We start from the raw sequence: 21,069 nt of genomic DNA, 5'->3' as shown, positions 1-21,069 counted from the left end.
TGGGTTTATAATGCAGTTTTGTTGTGTTTTTTTTTCTTTTTTTTGGTATTTGTTTTGTAATATTGTTATCACTAGAATTACTGTAAAGTTGTGCATACGATTTGTTCCCATTGTGTTTGTTTGGGTATCTCTAGTAACAAAATTAACTACTTGTGGGTCAAAAACATCATTTGTTTTATGCATTCCAGCCAAATGATTGTGTGTAAAATATAACAAGTCGTAAAATGAATAAAATGATTTAATTATAATAAATATAGTAAATTCGAATCACACGACAAAATATAAATTGAAATAAATTCAGATCTGAATTTAAATGAAAGCAAAGTGCAATCGGATAGACATAAAAAACGTTTTTATTTATACAAATACTTTTTCTGGCATCTTTCCCCTTAACGTGTTTAATTTAAAATTTATAGTTTAAAGAACGTACAATTTGATAAAACAATCTTTCAGAAAAAAACAATCACAGTATTGTAAGGGCTAGTGCTCATTGATCTTTTAACATAAAGAAAGTGAATTTTTCTACAAGTACATTTGTATATTCTGTATTATTATCTTCGAAATAATTACTTTTATACACTTTTAATGTTGATATTATGCCGTTACTACTTGCTTTATAGTCGTAGATTATCAAGTGCATTTATGTAAAATGCCTTATTTTAGGTAAATATAGAAAATGAAAACATTTCTTTAGTAAACTTTGAAATATCAACAACTGCACTTGAAATACCTACAGATAACAAAACTATTCCTCCGGGAAAAATGTGTCAGAGATATAATTAGTTTCATCTTACAATTAGTAAATCTCTATGCAAAAACAAAAATGCGAATTGAACTAAAATATACTTAATTATTGCATTATTGATCACAATAGGTGAACGATAAAGCGAAATTTACATTCTTTGTTGCATGACAATCGATAAAATGTTTTTTTAACTTTATCAACCAAACATATATGGACGCAAAGAGTTGAATAAACAAGTTGGGAAAATTTGAATAGAATAATAAAAAGGCGACACAAATATCCACCGCTTTAGAAAACGTTCTTTTTAATGATAAACATTTTTTGAATATTGTTTTTCAAACAAATTTGTGTAAAACTGTAAAACATTAAATTGATCATAGTAATATCTATGCACTTGAGTGATTTATTGCTGGCTGTTCTCATTCAAATAAATGCTCGGTGTTGATACAAAAGAAAGATTTTGTGAAACATCTTGATAACTCTGCAGCCAATGCATAGAAAAATGTTGATACATCACCATCAATTATGACTCCAATTTGTCGCTGCTGTCACTATACTGAAAACAGAAAAAGATGAAAGTTAAAAATTTATGTTTACATAGCATAAGTCGATTAAAATTTTTAACAAAAACAAACTTTGATTCTGTAAACGTAAAATTTTCGCAATTTGCCGATTTTGACTTTTCACGGGAGTGTAAGTTTCGAGGTCAAAACCCAACAAAATGACATGTACAAAGATACAAAAGGAAACGAGCTACCCTGACTTCAATTAAAATTGGGAGCATGGACCAGGAGCGCCAATATGACAGGTGCCCTTTGCTTTCTAGAAAAAAAAAACCCATGCTCATAAAATGTCACGCCCTGGGTATACAAAAGTGGAAAGGAAACGTATGACACAGGGAAAAATTGGTTCTCGTGGTGGAAATGGAAGCACCAAAACGATCCCCAAGTTCATGATAACGACTATCAAACCTAAATGAAGTGATGATTTTAATTTTTGAGCAACATAATCCTAATTTTAAGAACCCGTTACAAAGAGTCTCTGTACTTTTGGAAAGCTCTGGCAAAACGTGTCATTTGTGATATGAAAACCTACACAGATGATGAAGGGATGTTACCACAGATGAAAGGAAAGTAGACAATATAGAACATAGCATTTGTCTTATACATGAAAAGTACGACAAGTGGTGTTCTGGTTATTCTTTCTCAGTATAAGATGCAGTCAAATAGTGTGTATTTTCAATACTATATTCAGCTTAAAAAATATATGGTATTGTATTTAAAGTTATTTTCGAAAATTTTTTTTTGCAACACTGTTTGCGCACCACATGTTTTGGACGTCGTATTACGGTGGCTTAGCTGGGCTTGAACCTACAATACTATGTTGTCAACTAGAAACAACTAGAACAAAGATGGTGGTTCTTTGTGTTCAGAGTAATCAAGGGAACCAAGGTTATAGCGGTAATAAAAAGAATGTAATCCAGGGACAATGACCAGACATGGAAAACAGACATACACAACAAAGAACATAAAGTAACTAAAATCACACATACAAAGTAACAAAAGTAAATGAGCAACTCGGACTCCACTAAAAACTGGGAGCATGGACCAGGTGCACCGGTAGGGTAAGCGTCCTCTGCTTTTCTGTTAATCAAACTAATGACAGGACGTACTCAAAATATGAAGACAGCATAAACCAAATAATTCAGTATTAATGTAAAAACATCCCATCATTTTATGTTTTCTATCAATTGTTTGACGATCTTTTTAAAAATCCGAATCGATTTTTAAATCAAACACAAAGTACTAATATTGTATGAATAAATGATGCGCTCTGTGGTTTGGTTTCTCGCCATTACGATCACTTTAGACACACAATGATTTATTGTTAATATTATGTTTTGCTTAAAGCCAAACATTTTAAGATATGAGATAAGAAATATAGTGAAAAGTAATTTGGCATTATTAAAATAGAATGTTTTCACGTCTGTAATTTCATCATGGGAATTTTGCAATATGAATCAGTCAAACTTTCGAATTGTTGATCAAAAGATATAAATAAGAGCACAGAAAAGGTTTAATAATAAGGAGCTTTTTGATTGTCCCTGAAAAAAATGATAAGAAGTATAAACAGACATCTATTACACGTTAAAGAGGTATTAAACCTATCACACAAAGGCATAATATTGTTACCATATGCGGGGGTATGATAAAACAAAATGTGATATTTCGCAAATGTAGAGAGATTTGAAAGAATATTTTCATTTGATACAAAATCAACGAAAACACCTTTTTGATTATATTCGCGTTAATGTTAAACTGCTGATTGTTTGTATTATCCAAATGCTGATAGCATAGTTTTTAACATCTTAAAGGCTTACTTAGTGGACATTCAGCAGGTCGGTTTTCGAGAAAAAAGAATTCAACGTGATCGATGAAAGAGGCACAATCCAGAAGAAAAACTTACTTTCTTAAAGACCTACATGTAGTAGTTATACAATACAACTTTTTGCCGAAATTTGGTCTTCTTGAATGGTATAAAGTAGTTTATTCTTGAATTGTTTTATCAAACGCTGTTTCCTCTCGTACTAACGGCTGCAGAGAGGCCTTTCGTAATTCTCGGACATTTTAAAATAAAAGGCGATTTTTTTTTCAATTTTTTTCTGACTTTGAAGACTTATGGCATTTTCTGAGGGGGCTTGGTGAAGTGTCTGAAGTGAATTTTCTACGTCAGACGATCTTTCGGAGGTCATTGTTTTACATGATCAATGCCCATTATTGCAACAGTAAAGAGTAATCAAGGAAACCAAGGTTATTGCGCTAATCAAAAGAATGTAACCCAGGGACATGGAAAACAGACATACACATCAAAGACCATTAAGTAACTAAAATCACACATACAAAGTAACAAAAGCAAATGATCAACTGGGACTCCACTAAAAACTGAGAGCATGGATCAGGTGCAACGGAAGGTTGAGCGTCCTCTTTTTTTTCTAGAAACACCCGCCGAGTTTCTCATAAAAAGTCAAGTCCAGGGTAGTCTAAAGAGGAAAGGAAAACTATGACATGTTGAACAAATCAGTTTTCATAGCGCAGATGGATACACCGTAAGAGTAATAACAAAGTTACTGAACTGATAAGCAGATTACTCTTATCAATATTCATAAGAAAAAACAAATAAAAAAGGAATAGTCTTAATAAAGAATGACCGTATAACAAATAGCAATATTAAGGCAAAACATTGAAAGTTGGAAACAAACTCAATGATCCTGCGTTAGTCTTGCCTCTTTTTATAGAAATGGTGAATCGTGTCTCATTAAATGCATAATTATATATGTATGCTGTTTTTAAGAAATATTTTCATTGTCGAATGAAATGGAGTGGAAAGTTAAAGAGTAAGCCTCAGTGTTAAGGAGTACCATATACTCAGAAAGTAAGAAGTTTAAAGTCTCTATCAAAAGATATTTTGATTGAAACACATCTTATATTCCCTTTGTGCAAAGTGTTTATTTGCTTTACGAGAAGTTATAAAAATTAAACCTATAAATTGTATACATAAATACAAACACAGATTAGTGCAAACCATTGAAATACTTTTTTGTGAACTATATATCATAATGCAATCTACAACTCTGAAATATTAAAAACACATTAAGATTTTAAATTCTTCGTGATCAGGCTAAAGTAGCTATTCTTTTTTTTCATCTTTTTAATTAAAAAATAGCTTCATAGACTTTCATATTTTAAATACTTTTATACCTTAAAAAGCTCAACAGCTGATGTCACAGTACTTTTGAAAGTGCATACATAAGTGTTAAACACCATTACAATATACAAATATTAGGAAGTTATTATTGCTAAATCTAAAATATGATCGAGTTTGTTAAAAGTACAGTTACTGTTAATGACCACTGCACTAAGTCAACATACTCTGGAAAATACGGCGTCATAACTAGTACATAAAATTTGCAGAAGAGTTGAATTTCAATTATCTAATATGATGAGAGGATTGTTTTATGCCACTTGGTGGAAAATATGGATAATTCAAGTTACACTCGGGGTTTAGGGTTACAATTAACGTGCTGTTTGTATAATTTGAAGAAAGTCTAAATGACAATTATTACTTTCATGAATATCATGAAGTTCATATGGGTTTCATAAAATATTGGATATTGGGTATTTAGATTACGTTGTGTATTGCTAAAATGTGTGAAACGCTCATGGGTTCAATGGAGTTTAAAAAAGACAACCTTATCTCTCTTATATGATTGCAAGGTGCATCTGTATACCATTACATATCTACATGTATACAAAGTTAAACAAAAGGAAAGTTGCGTCGGTGTATAATATATAATAGAAGGGATAATAGACATTGCTTGGGATGTTTGGCGCTATGTTCTTACTGGTCGCATGAAAAAAAAGCATTTTTATCAAATCCACAATCAAATATTTTTGTCAGAAAGATAAATACTTGAAATAAGCTGTGAATATATTTACTAGTATATGAAATTATAGATATAACTTGCTAGAAATTTGTTTGTTTTTGTTTTTGTTATGTATTTCAGTTATCAATTTAAATTTAGAAATGAGAAAACACCAGAAAACTGCACTGTTATATTACATAACATATAAGGGAGAAATGTATAAAAATTACCTGTGATGGTACACATGAAAAGAAAATAATTTTGCTATCTTTTGCTCGTTCCATTCTCTGTTCAAGTCCATTACAACATTGCATTGCATCGCACGTAGTCATGACGTCATCACCCACTAAAATTGAAACTACACCTGAGCAGCAGTCGTCACTCTGCCTTTTTCCTTGTCGTGGCCAGGAGAAAAAGTTCTAAAATTCAGCAATAGAAAACATTGTAATAATCAAATAGATGCGAACGTTTAATTGTTTTTCTTTACAAAAAGTTGAAAATTTATTCCATATTAAAAAGTAAAACCAACATATCAATCTTACAAAACACATATAACTTTTTTTCTCATCGAAATAGTCAAAGAAATCAAAACATGAAGTCAGAGGTAATGGCTTCAAAAAGATGAAGAAGGAATCATTTGAAAGATTCACAGAACAATTTCAAAGGTTTAATAGACTCACCAAGAAATGCTTTTAATTAAATCAACGCATCAAAAGTATTGTTTTTTTTTTTGTAATGACGTTATCGACACGTCTTTGTAAGGAACTTACACGCAATAATGTAGTTTGGCTTGTATCATAAATATCTTACATGCATTTTACTGTAAACGACTTCTAGAAAAGCGCATTATATTTTCTTAATTTAAGATGCTTTCTGCAAGCATAAAATGAGAACCAAAAGCTTTGTCTTTAAAAAACCGTAGTGTAACAAGAAGTGATTGGTCCATTTCTAAAATGACTTCCTTTGCAGATTTTATGAAAATTCCACCACGAAAGCTAGAAGTGTACGATTGTTTAAGAAACATTTCATTTCAGTGATACAATCCCTTTTGTAATCTATATTCGAAGAATTAAGTACCAATCCAAACAAAATTTAGGCAGGTTCAATTGAAGATGTAATTCAATGTGTAGAAAAACCCACAGCACAGCTGATGCTTATTTCTTTTCCTTATTTTCACGAAAATATAGTATTTTCTGTATAGAGATTTGCATTTTAAAAATAAAACCGCACATTCATTTCCCGCTTAAAAGCAACCAAATTAAAAACAATATCGCCAACTTTGTCATCTTTATATCAAATGAGGAACTATTAAATGGGACTAATACCTAACTAAGACTGGTTTCGTGGTTTTAAACTGTTTCTGCATTTCGTAAAAGACAATGTGGTGAGTTTTACATAAACGAATCACCTCCGGTCTGAATTCAATGAAGACTAATATTTCAATATGCAATATATAAAACTGTTGTCACTGGAATCACTGCTTAACTTGTTTTTATAAACAGTGATGTAAATGTTATATGAAATCGGAAACTTAGGACCATTGGCATTGTTTTCAAGCACAATGTTTGATTGTAGTTACAAAAATCATTTATATTGTTTACGTCAATATGTATATTTATACACAGATCTATGTATTTATTCTTTCTATATACGAAAGTTATAATAGCAAAACAATATCATGTTTATTTTAGACAAACTATCATTATTTTGTGTATATATAACCAAATATAAACTATATCATTTGAGTATCATAAACATAAATAGTATTAATTATCTGGACAATTCGGATTATAGAAAATAATTATGTTCAGTCAAATGTCTGAATATGGCTTGCACGTGTTCTTTTCTATGCATATTTTGCATGAAGTTAAATTGTCCACATGCGTGTTACAAAAAAGATATTGTGCCAGAAGATTTTAATGATAGTATCTTCCGTTAACTAGGATCTGGATTAGTAATTTCAATGCACAGAAAGTTATAAACAATTATGAAAGTGTTTTGTTCTATTAATGTTACTTATTTCGAAATATTAGTCACAAAATTCACTTAATGATGATACGTTCTAGTTTACCTTTCTCAGATTTTTTTCTATGGATAATTTGAATGACCAATTTATTTGCAGACGAAAGTGAAGTTAAATTACAAAGCGTTTTATAGAAAAGAAATCCCTACAATGTCTAGTCCAACAAACCAGGATAACTGAATATATGAAAATCCAATTTAAAATATTTTTGAAATTACTGTAAATTATTGTATACATCACTTTGTGAAAAGAATCCTTTATAAATAAAGTTCCAAACGTAGCAATATTTTTTTTCTTCCGTTTATCAAAACCGATGCATTTCTATCTAGTGTTTTGAGAAAGTAATATCTGATTCTTATATTCATGTTACTCAGCTACCGTTCTCCTTATCAAACAATGTAAGTATAGCCGATGGATAATGTGGTAACCTAAGAGATATGTTAAACGTTCCGTGATATGAAATTTGGCTTTCGCAATTATGAATGCACATGGGCAAAGGATAATATGATAATATAATTCAGGGTTTTATAATTCTATGCTACATATACCCTATCAAGAGAAAAAGAAATAAGAAAAAAGACTGTAGCAGGATGTAAATAGCGTTATATAGAAAAAAAGTAAACTGAATTTTCGCTTCAGCGATTGCATGTACCTACCTCGTTCGCACGCATGCTTTGCGTATTCTATGAAAATAAATTAGTTTATTAAACAAAAGTAAAAAAGGTAATTGCCTAGATGTGATATAAAAACGAAAAATCATTAGAAACTATACAGTGAAACCTGTCAAAACCGCACCAATTGTGTACATTAGTTTGGTTTAGACAATAATTCAATGTAACCGAAAAAACATTAAGTTAATATATATGGACTTGAAAAAATTTAGACAGGTTTTTGGATAATTCAGAGTTTGATATAGACAAGTATTAGGATGATGCAGGGTTTGGTATAGACAACTTTTTGGATGATACCGGGTTTGGTATAGACAGGTTTTTGGATAAATCAGGGTTTGGTATAGACAAGTTTTTGGATGATGACGGCTTAGGTATAGAAAAGTTTTTGGATAAATCAGGGTTTGGTATAGACAAGTTTTTGGATGATTCTGGGTTTGGTATTGACAAGTTTTTTGATGATGCCGGGTTTGGTATAGACAAATTTTTGGATGATTCTGGGTTTGGTATTGACAGGTTTCACTTCATATATATTTTAGGCAGTAATGATTATACTTTTAAGAATCATCCCGAAAAATTCTTGACATCCCAAAATTTCGAATTTTTCACAAATTTTAACTAACATGAGTAAGTCGACAGCCTATATCCGAGCATCGCACTTATACATTTTTTACGTTTGGTAAATCATTGAAAAAGGTAAATAGCTGAACAGGGCGAGATAGAATCAGTAAACGGTTGACATTTACATTTTTGTAGAATAATTCTGGTACCGGAAAAAAATTTCTTTGTTTTTGAATCGCAAAAAATTGAATGCTTTAACTTTGAATTCACTTCCCTGACCCATTTCTGCGGGCTTGTCTGATACCTATTCCAGTTTGACTGAACGTCTAACGTTAGCCTCGCATGCGATGCTCCGTATCATTGCAATATAAAATGATGAACGTTTGATGAATAAAATTCAGTATTTGACTTCTAATTTATTAATTGGTAGAATTAATCATTAGAAGTATATAACCCCCGAAACACTTATTTTATAATCAAATAAGGTAAGCATAATTCATACGTGTACAATATAATGCATTTTGCAAACTGAATTAAACTTTTTGTTTAGTCACTTACCATTGCTCGTTTGCCTTGTCGTGGATAGGCGAAGAAATTCTGCAAAAATATAATTCAGTATTAAAAATTCATAGAGGAAATAGATTTTCGTATATATCTTATTATAAATTAAGTAATATCCTCTGATAATTATTTGTATTAAAATATGTCATTATTTTAGAAAATGAAATTTAGATTTGACCTTTAGTCATAATAACAAAATCAGGAATTCGATGATCAAGTGAATTAGAAAATGACTTCACAAGTTTTCGATTGCCAACACCTACAAATCTTTATAAAATGTCACTTTGATGTTCCATTTTATATCTCACCTACAAGAAATTACTTTGATTAATATTGTTTGAAAGTTGTATAAAAAGAATTTTATGAATCAAAATTATACTTTCCTCGGAGTTTTCAATTAAATTGAAAAAGGGCAACTAGTTTTTTTATTTCATTTAAATTACATGTTTTAATTTTCTTTGTAATGTGATTGAACTTAAATGTAAGTCTTTGCCTTAAGTAAATTCATAGATTGGTTCACTCACACTGACTTCAAACAACAAACATTAACTTTATTTGCACAAGAGAAAAAAAAAACAACAATTAACACGTTTCACAAAGAGACACCAAAAGGCACACTTATGACGTACGTTTCTTGGTAAAAGGTTAAATGCCCTAAACGGTTTTATACTGATACCAAAATACATCAGTCTGTTTTAATCCACTGTAGTAAGATCTTTGAATGCAGACATGTATCCAATTTCATTGCAAGATAATAGTTACCACAAGAGTGGTAACCAATGCCATTAAGAAGATATCTTTAATAATTACCAACATGGGATTAAAATGCACTCTTTAAAAATCCGGAGGTATAATGTAGAACTTATGCTCTTTTTTTTATAAAGCAAACCTGCCTTTGGGTCAATGACAATTAGAATATGTACAATGGTAACCTTTAAGGTGAATATTTACAGAAAGTAATTACTCAGTTTGAATAGAATGAGCACAAATGCCTTTGGATAATATACATTGATGTCATGATTTATTTAATTGCATCTCACGATGCTTTTTTTGTGATGTTTTTTCTGTATTTTTTTTTCAAAAGAACGTTGTATTAGTAGCATGACTTCTATAAATTCAGATGTCAGTAGTTGATGAGAATGGAATGCTAATTATCGATACGGATAAATGATAATTGTAACAATTCTAACTGCTTTATCACTTTAAACCCTCTATTTTGATTTTATTCTTCAAGTTCTATTGGTACATGTATCATGTCACTTATACTAATGATGCATATTCTGAATACTTGTCTGTTATTGAGTTATGAACAGATTTATCATACAAAGAGCCAAGCAAACATTTTTGAGCGATATTTTAGGAGAAGCGTAGGTAAACAGAAGTAATACTGTAGGAGTGTAGGCACTTCTTCTACGTTTAGAACAGAAAAGAAAACATTTAACCTTTTTATAAGATACAGTTTAGAAAAGGGAAATCATCGGAGAACACAATCAAAGAGAAAGTCAACAGTTAAATGTCTGAAGATTCACAATCTACTTTTTGAAATTCTTTGTTACTATATGATGTGGAACAACTGATCAACAACAGAAACAAACATAAATTATTACTGTTTCTGAAATATAACACGTGACAGACCTACTAGATAAAAGTCATGGTAAGTTCAGACGATGGCCATTTGATAGTCATATAAATTGAGAAAATATTCTGTCATTGATGAGGGCAAAAAACGATCGCGAACATTTTTACATAATTTGTACTACATTCAGAAAGCATATTGAAGTACAAATGTATGAACCCAGTTATTCGGTTGAGATAAGATACAAGTCACACAATAGAATAAGCAAACACTAATTCAGTTTAATAGGGTATGGGATATTGCAGTTTGCAATTTTTAGTTTGACATTAGCAAAAAAAGCAAACATTGCGTTTAGTTTTGCTTTGTCGATAAGACAAGATTTCACGATGTTGACTCTGTGCAAGACAAACCTCACTAAGACTTGGATTTTTTTCTACTTCCTCTTTGAAAAGTTCTAGGAATATTTTTACATATTCTTCTTTTAATCTAGGATCTAGTGATACAATTTCTTTTATGTCATCTGGAAATGGCTGCAAACATTTGTAATAATTATATTGATGACATGGTTAAAACAAAGTGCAAAAATATTGAAACATAAGAACATGATAAATGATTTGAAATAAAATATTTTGGGTACATAAGCAACGGTTAGTGTCATCAGTCTCAATCTTATTGTAAATGTTTTTTTTTGTGTAAGAAGTCCTTCTCATGTACAAAATATTAAGCAGACAAGAAATAAATTATAATGTACTCTTAAATGTAACAATTTAAAAAATAAATTATAAAAATAATAATAATGAACATTCTCGGAAGTATAAAATATAAATTTAAAACGATATCACTTTATTTATGTTCTTATTTAGAAAGTGCCAGAACAAAACAAAACAAAAACAAAAACAAAACAATATAATGTATGCAACACACTATAAGATGAATATTATCTGCGCCGTTTTAGAAAGGACTTAGCACTAAGCACTAACGTTTATGACTTTATTATTTATAACAGAATACAATATGTTCATCGTCTGAATATAGTCGAAATATTGCTGCTCGGACGTTAAAACCCAACAAACAAACAGAATACAATAGAAAGAAAGCAATATGTGAAGATGGATCGACCAAGTTTTGTATAACCATAGCAAGATAGTTTTAATGGAGGGTTCTGTATGTCTGTTGTAAGGGCAGTCGGGCTAACAGTGTACACACAATGTTATCTTAAAAGGACATATTGTTTACGTTAAGCTGAAACATGCAGGATTTTTAACGTTAAGCTTAAGCAGGGCAGATTGTTAAAATTAAGCTTAACAGGACCGAATGTTAACGTCAATCTATAGCATGGCGCACTGTTTACGTTACTTTTAATTGAAGCAGATTGTTAACGTTAAACTTAAACAGGGCAAATTCTTAACGTTAAGCATAAACAAGACCGATTGTTAAAGTGAAGCGTAAACAGGGCACATTGTTTACGTTAAGCTTAAACAAGGCAGATTGTATACGTGAAGCTTAAATAGGACAGCTATTTACCGTTTAGTAATAAGGTAAAGACTGTAAACAATTATTCTTTACACGAAGAAATTATTAAGTAGATAACCGTTGATGCTAAAAGTCAGCACTATTATATTGCACAGGCATTTGCAGATATAACTTCATTAGCGGCATGTGCTGCCCTTGCTCATATAAAGCTTGTCAAATTAGACGTACCAACATCTCTACCTTTGCACGCTTGCGTCCCATACGTGGCTGTTGACAGCATTTCTTCGTAGCACTAAACTGTACAAAGAAAAGCGACCCTAACAAATTGTGGAATGGCAATTTTAATTTAGCAATTAAATTTTAAACCTGCATTTTAACTTTATGCATTGCAATGGTTGTATATTTGTATGTTAAAGCTATAAGTTTTGATTTGAATTATTAACCTAAATAGATATGTTTTAAAGAACATATCACTTATTGTTTATATATAAAAGTAACTTTGTTTATCATAAATTCATTAATATATAGAAAAATGTAAATGAAAAAAACTTCAAAACTTCCTGTAAATATCAATAAATTTTATATGCAAAGGAATATAATGTAGTAAAAGTAGAAGAAATATTGAATTCAAAGGATGTTTTTTTAAATAAAAATTAAGAAGATATAAACACGTTTTAAGAGCTGGAAAAAATGCGCAGATAAAAAAGTCGCTTAAAGTTATTTTCTAGAAAATGAGCTGAGCGCAAGGTTAGAAAGAGCGCGCAAATGCGCTGTGCGAATCACCTACCTCGTCCGATCGCCGACCAAGTCTCGGTTGAAAGATACCCTGGCAATAGGCGTACATATATACAACATTAAGCGCATTTATGGCAAATAAATATCTATTCAATTGTCAAGCTAATATTGCTCGTTTGACGACCGAGCAATATACACATACATTAATATAACGGCCATTCAGTTAGTTTACATAGGTTAACTCATCACTTAAATTAAAGGTTTAAATCAATCACATGAAATTAAACTATAGAAACTATATAACAAATTATATCATAGTGTTCTGTATAAACAGAAAAAAAAAAAGAAAAAAAAACAAAAACAAAACAAAAAAACAAAACAAAACAAAAAAAAAAACAAAAAAACAAAAAAAAAGAAAACAAAACAAACAAACAAATATTGCTTTAAAAGATCAGGTAGTATATGTGCAGCTTTTCCATGGGGTAAACATTCCACTCTCTCTTCTTCCCATTCCCCATACCCTTTTGTTTACAAAATATATAAAATGGCTAAAGATAAAACATAGAGTAGAAAGTTCCTGCAGACATACCGTTAAGTCTTCCATAATATAAGAGGCGTGGTTAGCGCAATTAATTGGCATCTTTGTTGTTACGATCTCCCAAATGGTCTCACACATTTTTCATTCCAATTAAGCTATACTTTCAGTAACGAATGAATTATTAAAACTAGAAATGTACCCAAGTTAGACAGCATGAGCGTTTACGCAATTGATAAGAATTGCATTTCAGTCAAATACAATTATATCGTGAAATTCGTCAATTAAATAACATAATTTGAGACAGAAATGGAGGATTAATTTCATTATGCTTACATAATACTAATTTTTCAATGTACTTTAGTCAAATACGACAATAATGTAATACTAATTGATATCTCGGTAAGAGAACTATATATATGGTTAATTTATTAAACCACTCTATATAAATATAAAATACTTTACACTTCTATAAACAATATGTATACAATATTTAGGCTGCAATAAAGAAACATACATTCAAAACAACATTAACACATCAATAATTCAGACGGACTTTTATTTCAAACATAACATTAAGGGTATAGAAAATATGTACTTAGGATACGTTTAATGGTGTAGTATTTCAAATTACTGTGTATATCAAATTTCGTAGTATGTCAAAATTGGAACTGACTAATTTAATCAGGCATTTGACAAAAAAAAAAAAAAAAAAAAAAAAAAAAAGAAATTTTTATTCAACGTTAAGGAGTTAGACCTGGGGTAATGGACATAACACTTCAAATAAGTGATATGTTTGTATCATATGCAATTTCATCAAAGTCTTTCAAGCTTCCCTTTGAAACAGAATGATATCAGTCCAGGTTACTATGATGCTTACATGAGATTGATGTAATATGATGAATACAAACGTTCCAATGATTTGTATGGGTTGTGTCCCTTACCCTAGGTCAACCTCCTTAAACCGGACCCTTTAAAGACTTACAAATTTGTTCGATTAAAGAAGGTATTCGATTTATACAGATTCAAAAGGATTGAAATTAAGTGTCAAGTGTCAGTATCTGTAGGAATCACCAGTGGGTGAAACATGATATAAAAAACAACATTTTGATAGTTTAATTTGACTATTTTTACCATCAGAATCAAAGGAAAAGGCAAGATTTTCAATTTCACTTGGTAAATTGAAATATAATTTCATTGAAATGAACTGTAAAAGAACATATCAAAGGCAACTGACTCTGCCAAAGGCCTCCGTGAAACATTTCTGCGCAAATCCAGTGGTACAGAGATTAACAAATTGTCCTCAAATAGAGTAAGCATTTTTGAGTAAAAATTATATTGTCAGATCGGCGGTGTTTTAACATGTTTTTTTTGTCTATATTGCCTGATTCTTACGAATACTAACACTTAATATGAATGATTTCAATGGGAATCTGATAAGGACAGGTTTTTTGTTTATTGATGATTTGACTTAGAGAGGTTTCACTATACGAGAAGCTGCAAGCAGTCAGTGTTTTGATAATTTAAAAAAAAATATTTTATCTTAATAGAATTATTTATTTTTTGTAAGAAAGTAAAACTTACCGGCGCTCTTTTATCTCTACTTTGTGAAAGTGCCTGTAAAATACAGAAGACATGTACATAACTTAAATTGTTTTTTAAGAGGAACTGGAATATATTAGTTATTGATATTACACATGAATTTGATCTTTTTTAAAATTCAGTTGATAGAAATATGACAGTAGTGAAATCCATTTTAAACAGTACGAAGGAGTATTTTACATCTATAAGAAAGGGAAAAAATACACACTATGCGAAATTCTTAAATATCTTGCTTCCAAATCATTTTCAAATACAAAAATACCAATCATATATATTGTAAATTTCGATATGCTGTACACGTGTTTTAGCATTTGACTTAAATATGTAGAAATATCTAAATCCAAACATTAACTCTATACGAGAAGTACTCAAAACTCAAAACCAGAACTATAGAAACAGGAAGCCAAATCCTTCAACAACAGTTGCAAAACAAGTAATGAAGTCTCGGTGTTTTAGCTAATACTGCAAATTTTTATAAATATGATTACTAAAATTTGATAAATTTCAGGATTAGACAAGTCTGACTAATGGGCTGGTGAATACCCTTGGCGACAAACTTTTCGTAATAATTTGCAAAGAAACAGCTATTTTAGCAGAGCATCACATGGTTTACGTATGGTTTTATATACGTCTCCGCAATCTATTTCATCACAAAAAAGAGTCTTAATTACATTACAGAACACAAATATGGATGCAAAAGTACAAAAATATTGTTGATGATTTACTAGTCCTCATGGATCCGATAATGTCTGCATTTTATTGTGCTTCATTTGAACACACTTTATCTGGCTAAATCATTCCATTAGCGCTGTTTTAAAGCATTTATATCTTAAAACTGTAAATTGTGATATGTAAACGTGATTTATAGAGAATTATGATTAATTTTGCGCGTTTAAACAGTGTTAATAACAAATAAATTGTAAAAAAAAACAAAAGAGAAAAAACATGATGAATTTGCTTTTTATGTTCTGATTTAAGGCCGATCAAATGTATTATTAAGTTATATTTATCGTTTGAATTGTAGTTAAAATTAACCATATAACTTTATACAAATGTTTGATAAGAAACTCCAGTGATTATTATAAATGAACGATTGTATGTTTGACCCTTTTGCCTAGTCTGTTATTCGTTTTTGTAAGAAACAAGTTGATATATCAACACAAATGTTTTAACGTAAAATTGGACGTTAATAGCAATGTCTCTGCAAGATATATATGATGAATTCCAATCTAACAATTACTTTTTCGTTACGACACCACAATGCCTATAGAGTATTTAAATCTCATTCTAATTTCATTTTCATCAACATAATTGTCGACATAGAACGTATTGAAAAGCGGAGATCGTCCTGCATTTTATTGTTTTATTTTTTGTATCTCGAAACGCTGCATTACAATGCAAATCTTCTTTTAAACGCTTTTCATAAAACATTTATCATATAGAAATAGATAGTTGTCATTTTTAATAGACATTTTTTCCATCTTAAGATATTTTTTCGTTTAATAATGCACTCCACAAATGTAAATGAAAACAAAAATCATGCATTTAATTAGTAGGCTAGGGCCCATTCTCGTGAAACCTCGGCGTCACGTGACTAGACTACATATCCTATTTGCAATTGGTTTTATTTGAATTTTTTTATTTTTTATTTTTTGGTTATGTGTATTTTAATCGATTTAGCCTCTGTTATTCTTCGTTCGTCGAAAATGTCCTTAATATCGATTTTGGAATAACGTTTAAATCGTTGTTTCCTCTACTCGATTCTCATTTCCCATTTTAATATTACACTATCAGCTTCATTGTTCTTTGCAATAACTTAAGACAAAATGACTTCAATAGCGAAGACGGTAATTACCCTTGGCATTTAATTTGATGGCCAATAAAAAAATTACAGGAAATGGTCTGTTAATGATGAAAACAATGTCTATATCAAGAAAAAGCAATAACTGAAGATGTTTTCATTTACAAAGTATTTGTTTCACACTCTGAACATCATTATTGTTATCAACAAAGTAAAATTAAATCTTCTTCCCTCTTTCCTGCAAATTGCTTCCACGACACCAGTTTATCAATGTCACAATCACTAAAGCGATCGACCAGAGTAGAAACACAACATTGGAACATGTCTAGCTCTCCCAGTTGATATCAAACTTGTGAAAAAATTGATTTTTAAAACGGCAATTTAGAATGTCTACATCAATTCCTTTGGAATCACCGTATTTTTTTTGGTTGAACAATGTCGAAGATACTGACAAATAGATTGAAAAAAGAATTCTATAATATTGTAAGCACAATCAGTATTTTTTTTAATACGAAGAATTATAGTCATTGCACTTACCTACAATCTGTATTGTTAAAGAGTAATCAAGAGAACCAAGGTTATAGCGGTAATCAAAAGAATGTAATCCAGGGACAAAGACCAGACATGGAAAACAGACATACACAACAAAGAACATAAAGTAACTAAAATCATAAAAATCGTTTTCAGGAAGCAAAAAAACAATTTGACATTGAATGAAAAATTGAAAGAAAAAAATCAACACTTAACATAGTGTTTCAAAACAACTCACTTTATTGAAAATTTTTTCTTCTCTGTACTAAGTTTTTTTCTAAGTATTAAGAAATATATTTCATTTCAAATATAATTCCCGATTTATATTCCAAACAACATATTTTATGAACGATATCTGCCGTAGTTTGAACTTAAAAGTGCCGGAGAGGAAAATGCGTTGCATTGACACAATTATCTTTCAAGGTGTTTTGCGAAAGATGTATTTAAATTTTATGTCTATGATTTATTTCGGTAATTATATATCTTGAAACTAATATCATGCTTAAACACATGTATTATCCTTTATCACAGGATTGCCAAGTTCTTTTTACCTTTCAGCAAACAATTCTACTTCATTTAGCTAACGATACAGTATTACCAAATTATCTAGCAATAAACGTTTTCTCATGACATTCCATTTAAGACAAAAGATATTTACCAAGATAACCAGTGACCATTTTATCTACGAGGTAGTAAAATACGGTCTTTTAGTCTACCACTGTCTTGTTATATGTCAACCCATGAATGGTCGTTGAATTGTAAAACACTGACGATGGCGATAAAGGTATAATTAACCTATCAGCTATCAACATGAGCGACTTCAGTAGTAGTCTTTGTAAGAATCATGCAAATTCTGTTATATGTGATACACATCCAAAAAAAGGCTACACATTTTTATTTTTGTTTTTAAGTTGCTTTATAGGTCTATATGATGAAATATGTAATTAACATTCCAATCTGTCTGCTCTTACAAGATAATCCTCATTGAAAGTCCAACAATTTCTATGGTATTTTAATGTCCTTTACAGAGTCTCCCTAAATTTTGAATTCTACAGTATATTATATATAATTTTTATATCCTTTTTTATAAAAAAAACAAGGGTTGTATGAAAAGCCACTATACCTACTATCAAAAATAAAAATATGTATGCTGTTCAACAGTGAATCACATTTTGCATGATTCATATTTGGAGTGCTACTTAAGCTTTTAATCAAGACTATTAGAATTTGAAAGTGCTTGGTCAGAATTAAGATACAAGCAAGCATTTATGTGTACAGTAAAATTTGTCTTATTGAGTAAAGGATTTCGCTTTTTAAGCTCCACGACATTTTCTATACAACTGTGGTCCTTTTCACAAAAAATCGTAAGTGTAAAATTAGTCGTAAGTTATGAAGTCGTGGTAAATCAAAGTATTATGACGTCATAACTTACGATTAATTTTACACTTACGATTTTTTTGTGAACAGGACTACTGATTTTGTTTCTTATTATCATTACAACAGCATAATATACACTTTACAGACGTAAGCTATATTCAAAATTATTTAAATGATATCGTTAGTATGCACATGCATGACCGGTATTTTTTTGTATTATTTAATCGTATTTATCAACATTTGTGTAATATTTAATGTATATACTAGCAGCAAAACGATTGACACATAGTTACCCTGTTCACAGAATTAGATCTAACCTTTTGTTCTTAAAAAAAGCATTGCAAAATATTTGCTAGTTAAATAAGCGGTTTATGAAATACATATGTCTTAAAAATTGTAAAACAATTTACTAGTAACTGGTTTACTAAAAAGAATACCTCTATGTAAATGTGTGTTTGGGCGGAACCGACATAACAAAATTAATGCGTTAAGATGGAATTAAGCATATTTAATCAAGTTATCATGTTTGATGAAAATCATGTATGTATGACATTTATGTTTACAGTGGAAAAGTAGGAACAGTAATACAATATGTATGCTAAGTGGAAGGAAATGGTCATACATGTAGCAATATTTTCATAGTGAAGTCTGAGAAAATTAGATAAGATTTGGAAAAAAAATGATTTTGGGCTTTTCAGTAGCAATTTTTTTCTAATGGGGAAAAATGCAAACAGAAAAAGACATGATAAAGATATTATAATAAAAACGAACCAACAAAAACATAAACAAAACTACAATATGAAGCATTGATGGACTTTGGATAGGTTCCGTGTTCGGAATTAAAATTTAGACAAAAATGAAAAATAGCCAGTAACCCAATTTCTAAGTTCTCAGAATGAACTCCTGGTCAGATATTTCCACAGAGATAAAATCTTGCACCTTTTATGGTTAAGATGCTGGTGTAAAGACTTTCGTTTGTTCGATTTTCATAAAAAATAAAATAGTGATAGAATGATTAGTGCAATATTTTGACAACTCTAGACTTAAGAAGTACAGCACATCATTAAACAATTCTAGCCTTACAATATTCTAATTGATCACTTCTCACTTTCATAAAAGCTTAAAATGGAAGACATTAATAAAATACATCTAGAAATATTTATCAAAATTCTCCATCAATATCTTTCATTACCATTTACGACTTTTCTATTTACAACTATAATGAATAACATTAAGTTCTGAGCAATTGCAAACACTTATTAATGTATATTCGATATCTATATTTATTCAGTGATAGCTTTATATCTGTTTGTAATGGAAGGCTAATTAATCGCATTAGGATTATGAGAATGAAAACTTCCTCCCCGTTAATAATATATTGATAAATATGAATGAAGAATATCTGGTATATGAATGTCAATACCCTTAAAGAAATGGTCAATACAATTATGTTTTCCGAGCCTGAGAAATATAACTCGTTCTGTTATATAAAAATGTCACCATCGTCTCAGAAAGGTAGTTGAGCTTCATAACCTATAAACAAGAAGTCTGAGTACGTATGGAGTGCATTTAATCAGGCATAGGAAATGCTTAAATGTAGGCAGTATGTAAATAACATAGCTCTAAAAAGTAAGCATCTCAACAGCAGTGAGGTCTTACATGGTTTCGGGTACCATTCGAAGTAAGGTTATCTCAACTTATCGCAAATCTAAAAGTATTTTGAACAGCACCACCCACGCTGAATAATAAATAACAATATCTGATGAGCGTCTCAAAATATATTTCGAGATGAGACATTGGCTTTAAACTGCTTATCACAGTCACAGGTATTGACAACACGACTAAATTTTGAACTTGAATTTGAAATTAGAATCCGAGTTGCTAAATAATTCCATAGTTTCTATGTGTATGATTTGTTACTTTAAATTATTCATGGCTTTTTGTCCGTTTTCATGGTGTCGGTTTTCTTGTTAGGAATACTTGATAAAAATGATATTAAATTTTAAACTTCAATTAAATACTGCTTCATGCATCTCGTAATTTCTCAGGTTTGTCAGAGTTGAGTACTTCAACAGAATCATTTAACAATGGCACATAACAAATTATTATCAAATCAGCAATTCGTTGACAGGAACAATTTGTCGATTCTTATTGAATTACGTTGGCATTTTTTTGCAATAAGATTGTTTGTATTTGTCTGTAAACTTTAATTGTTTTTCCTTGAGTGGTTTCAATGTTTTCATTTCTTTTAATTCAATTTGCATTTGTCTTTTCAGCAATGTGACTAGAAAAATGATTGTATCTTATGAGGTTCAGATACAAATTCTAACACCAACAAACATGGAGGCCGATTGTGCATGTTGACTATCACTGATCGACGCAAACAAATTAATTGCGTGCATTTTTGCACTGTCAAAACATATACCGAAAATATATATATCAAAATTCATATACATTG

At 30.2% G+C, this 21,069-nt stretch overlaps 1 protein-coding gene across 5 annotated transcripts in view; it reads right to left on the bottom strand.

The window, feature by feature from the left end:
- Nucleotides 1-225: 225 nt before the first annotated feature.
- LOC148601442 (uncharacterized) overlaps nucleotides 226-21,069 on the bottom strand; it is a 36,519-nt gene continuing 15,675 nt past the window's right edge. The window contains exons 2-8 of one of the 5 annotated variants that reach the window (XM_088555217.1): nucleotides 14,885-14,917; nucleotides 12,818-12,856; nucleotides 12,259-12,327; nucleotides 8,979-9,017; nucleotides 7,848-7,874; nucleotides 5,399-5,587; nucleotides 226-1,301 (exon numbers count right to left, since the gene is read on the bottom strand). In XM_088555217.1, coding sequence (XP_088411343.1) covers nucleotides 1,269-1,301; nucleotides 5,399-5,587; nucleotides 7,848-7,874; nucleotides 8,979-9,017; nucleotides 12,259-12,327; nucleotides 12,818-12,856; nucleotides 14,885-14,917 — 429 coding nt within the window. In that variant the 3' untranslated portion in view covers nucleotides 226-1,268. Of the gene's footprint in view, nucleotides 1,302-5,398; nucleotides 5,588-7,847; nucleotides 7,875-8,978; nucleotides 9,018-10,529; nucleotides 11,088-12,258; nucleotides 12,328-12,817; nucleotides 12,857-14,884; nucleotides 14,918-21,069 lie in introns of those variants that run through there. The other 4 variants (XM_088555218.1, XM_088555221.1, XM_088555219.1 and 1 more) reach the window with 4 other exon arrangements.

This window comes from Perna viridis, chromosome 12 (assembly GCF_037379345.1).
Source record: "Perna viridis isolate PV_CMFRI_1.1 ecotype Kerala chromosome 12, ASM3737934v1, whole genome shotgun sequence".
In the NCBI taxonomy this organism is placed as follows: domain Eukaryota; kingdom Metazoa; phylum Mollusca; class Bivalvia; order Mytilida; family Mytilidae; genus Perna; species Perna viridis.
Note: the sequence above shows the minus strand (reverse complement) of the source record. Positions and strands in the feature narration are given on the sequence as shown.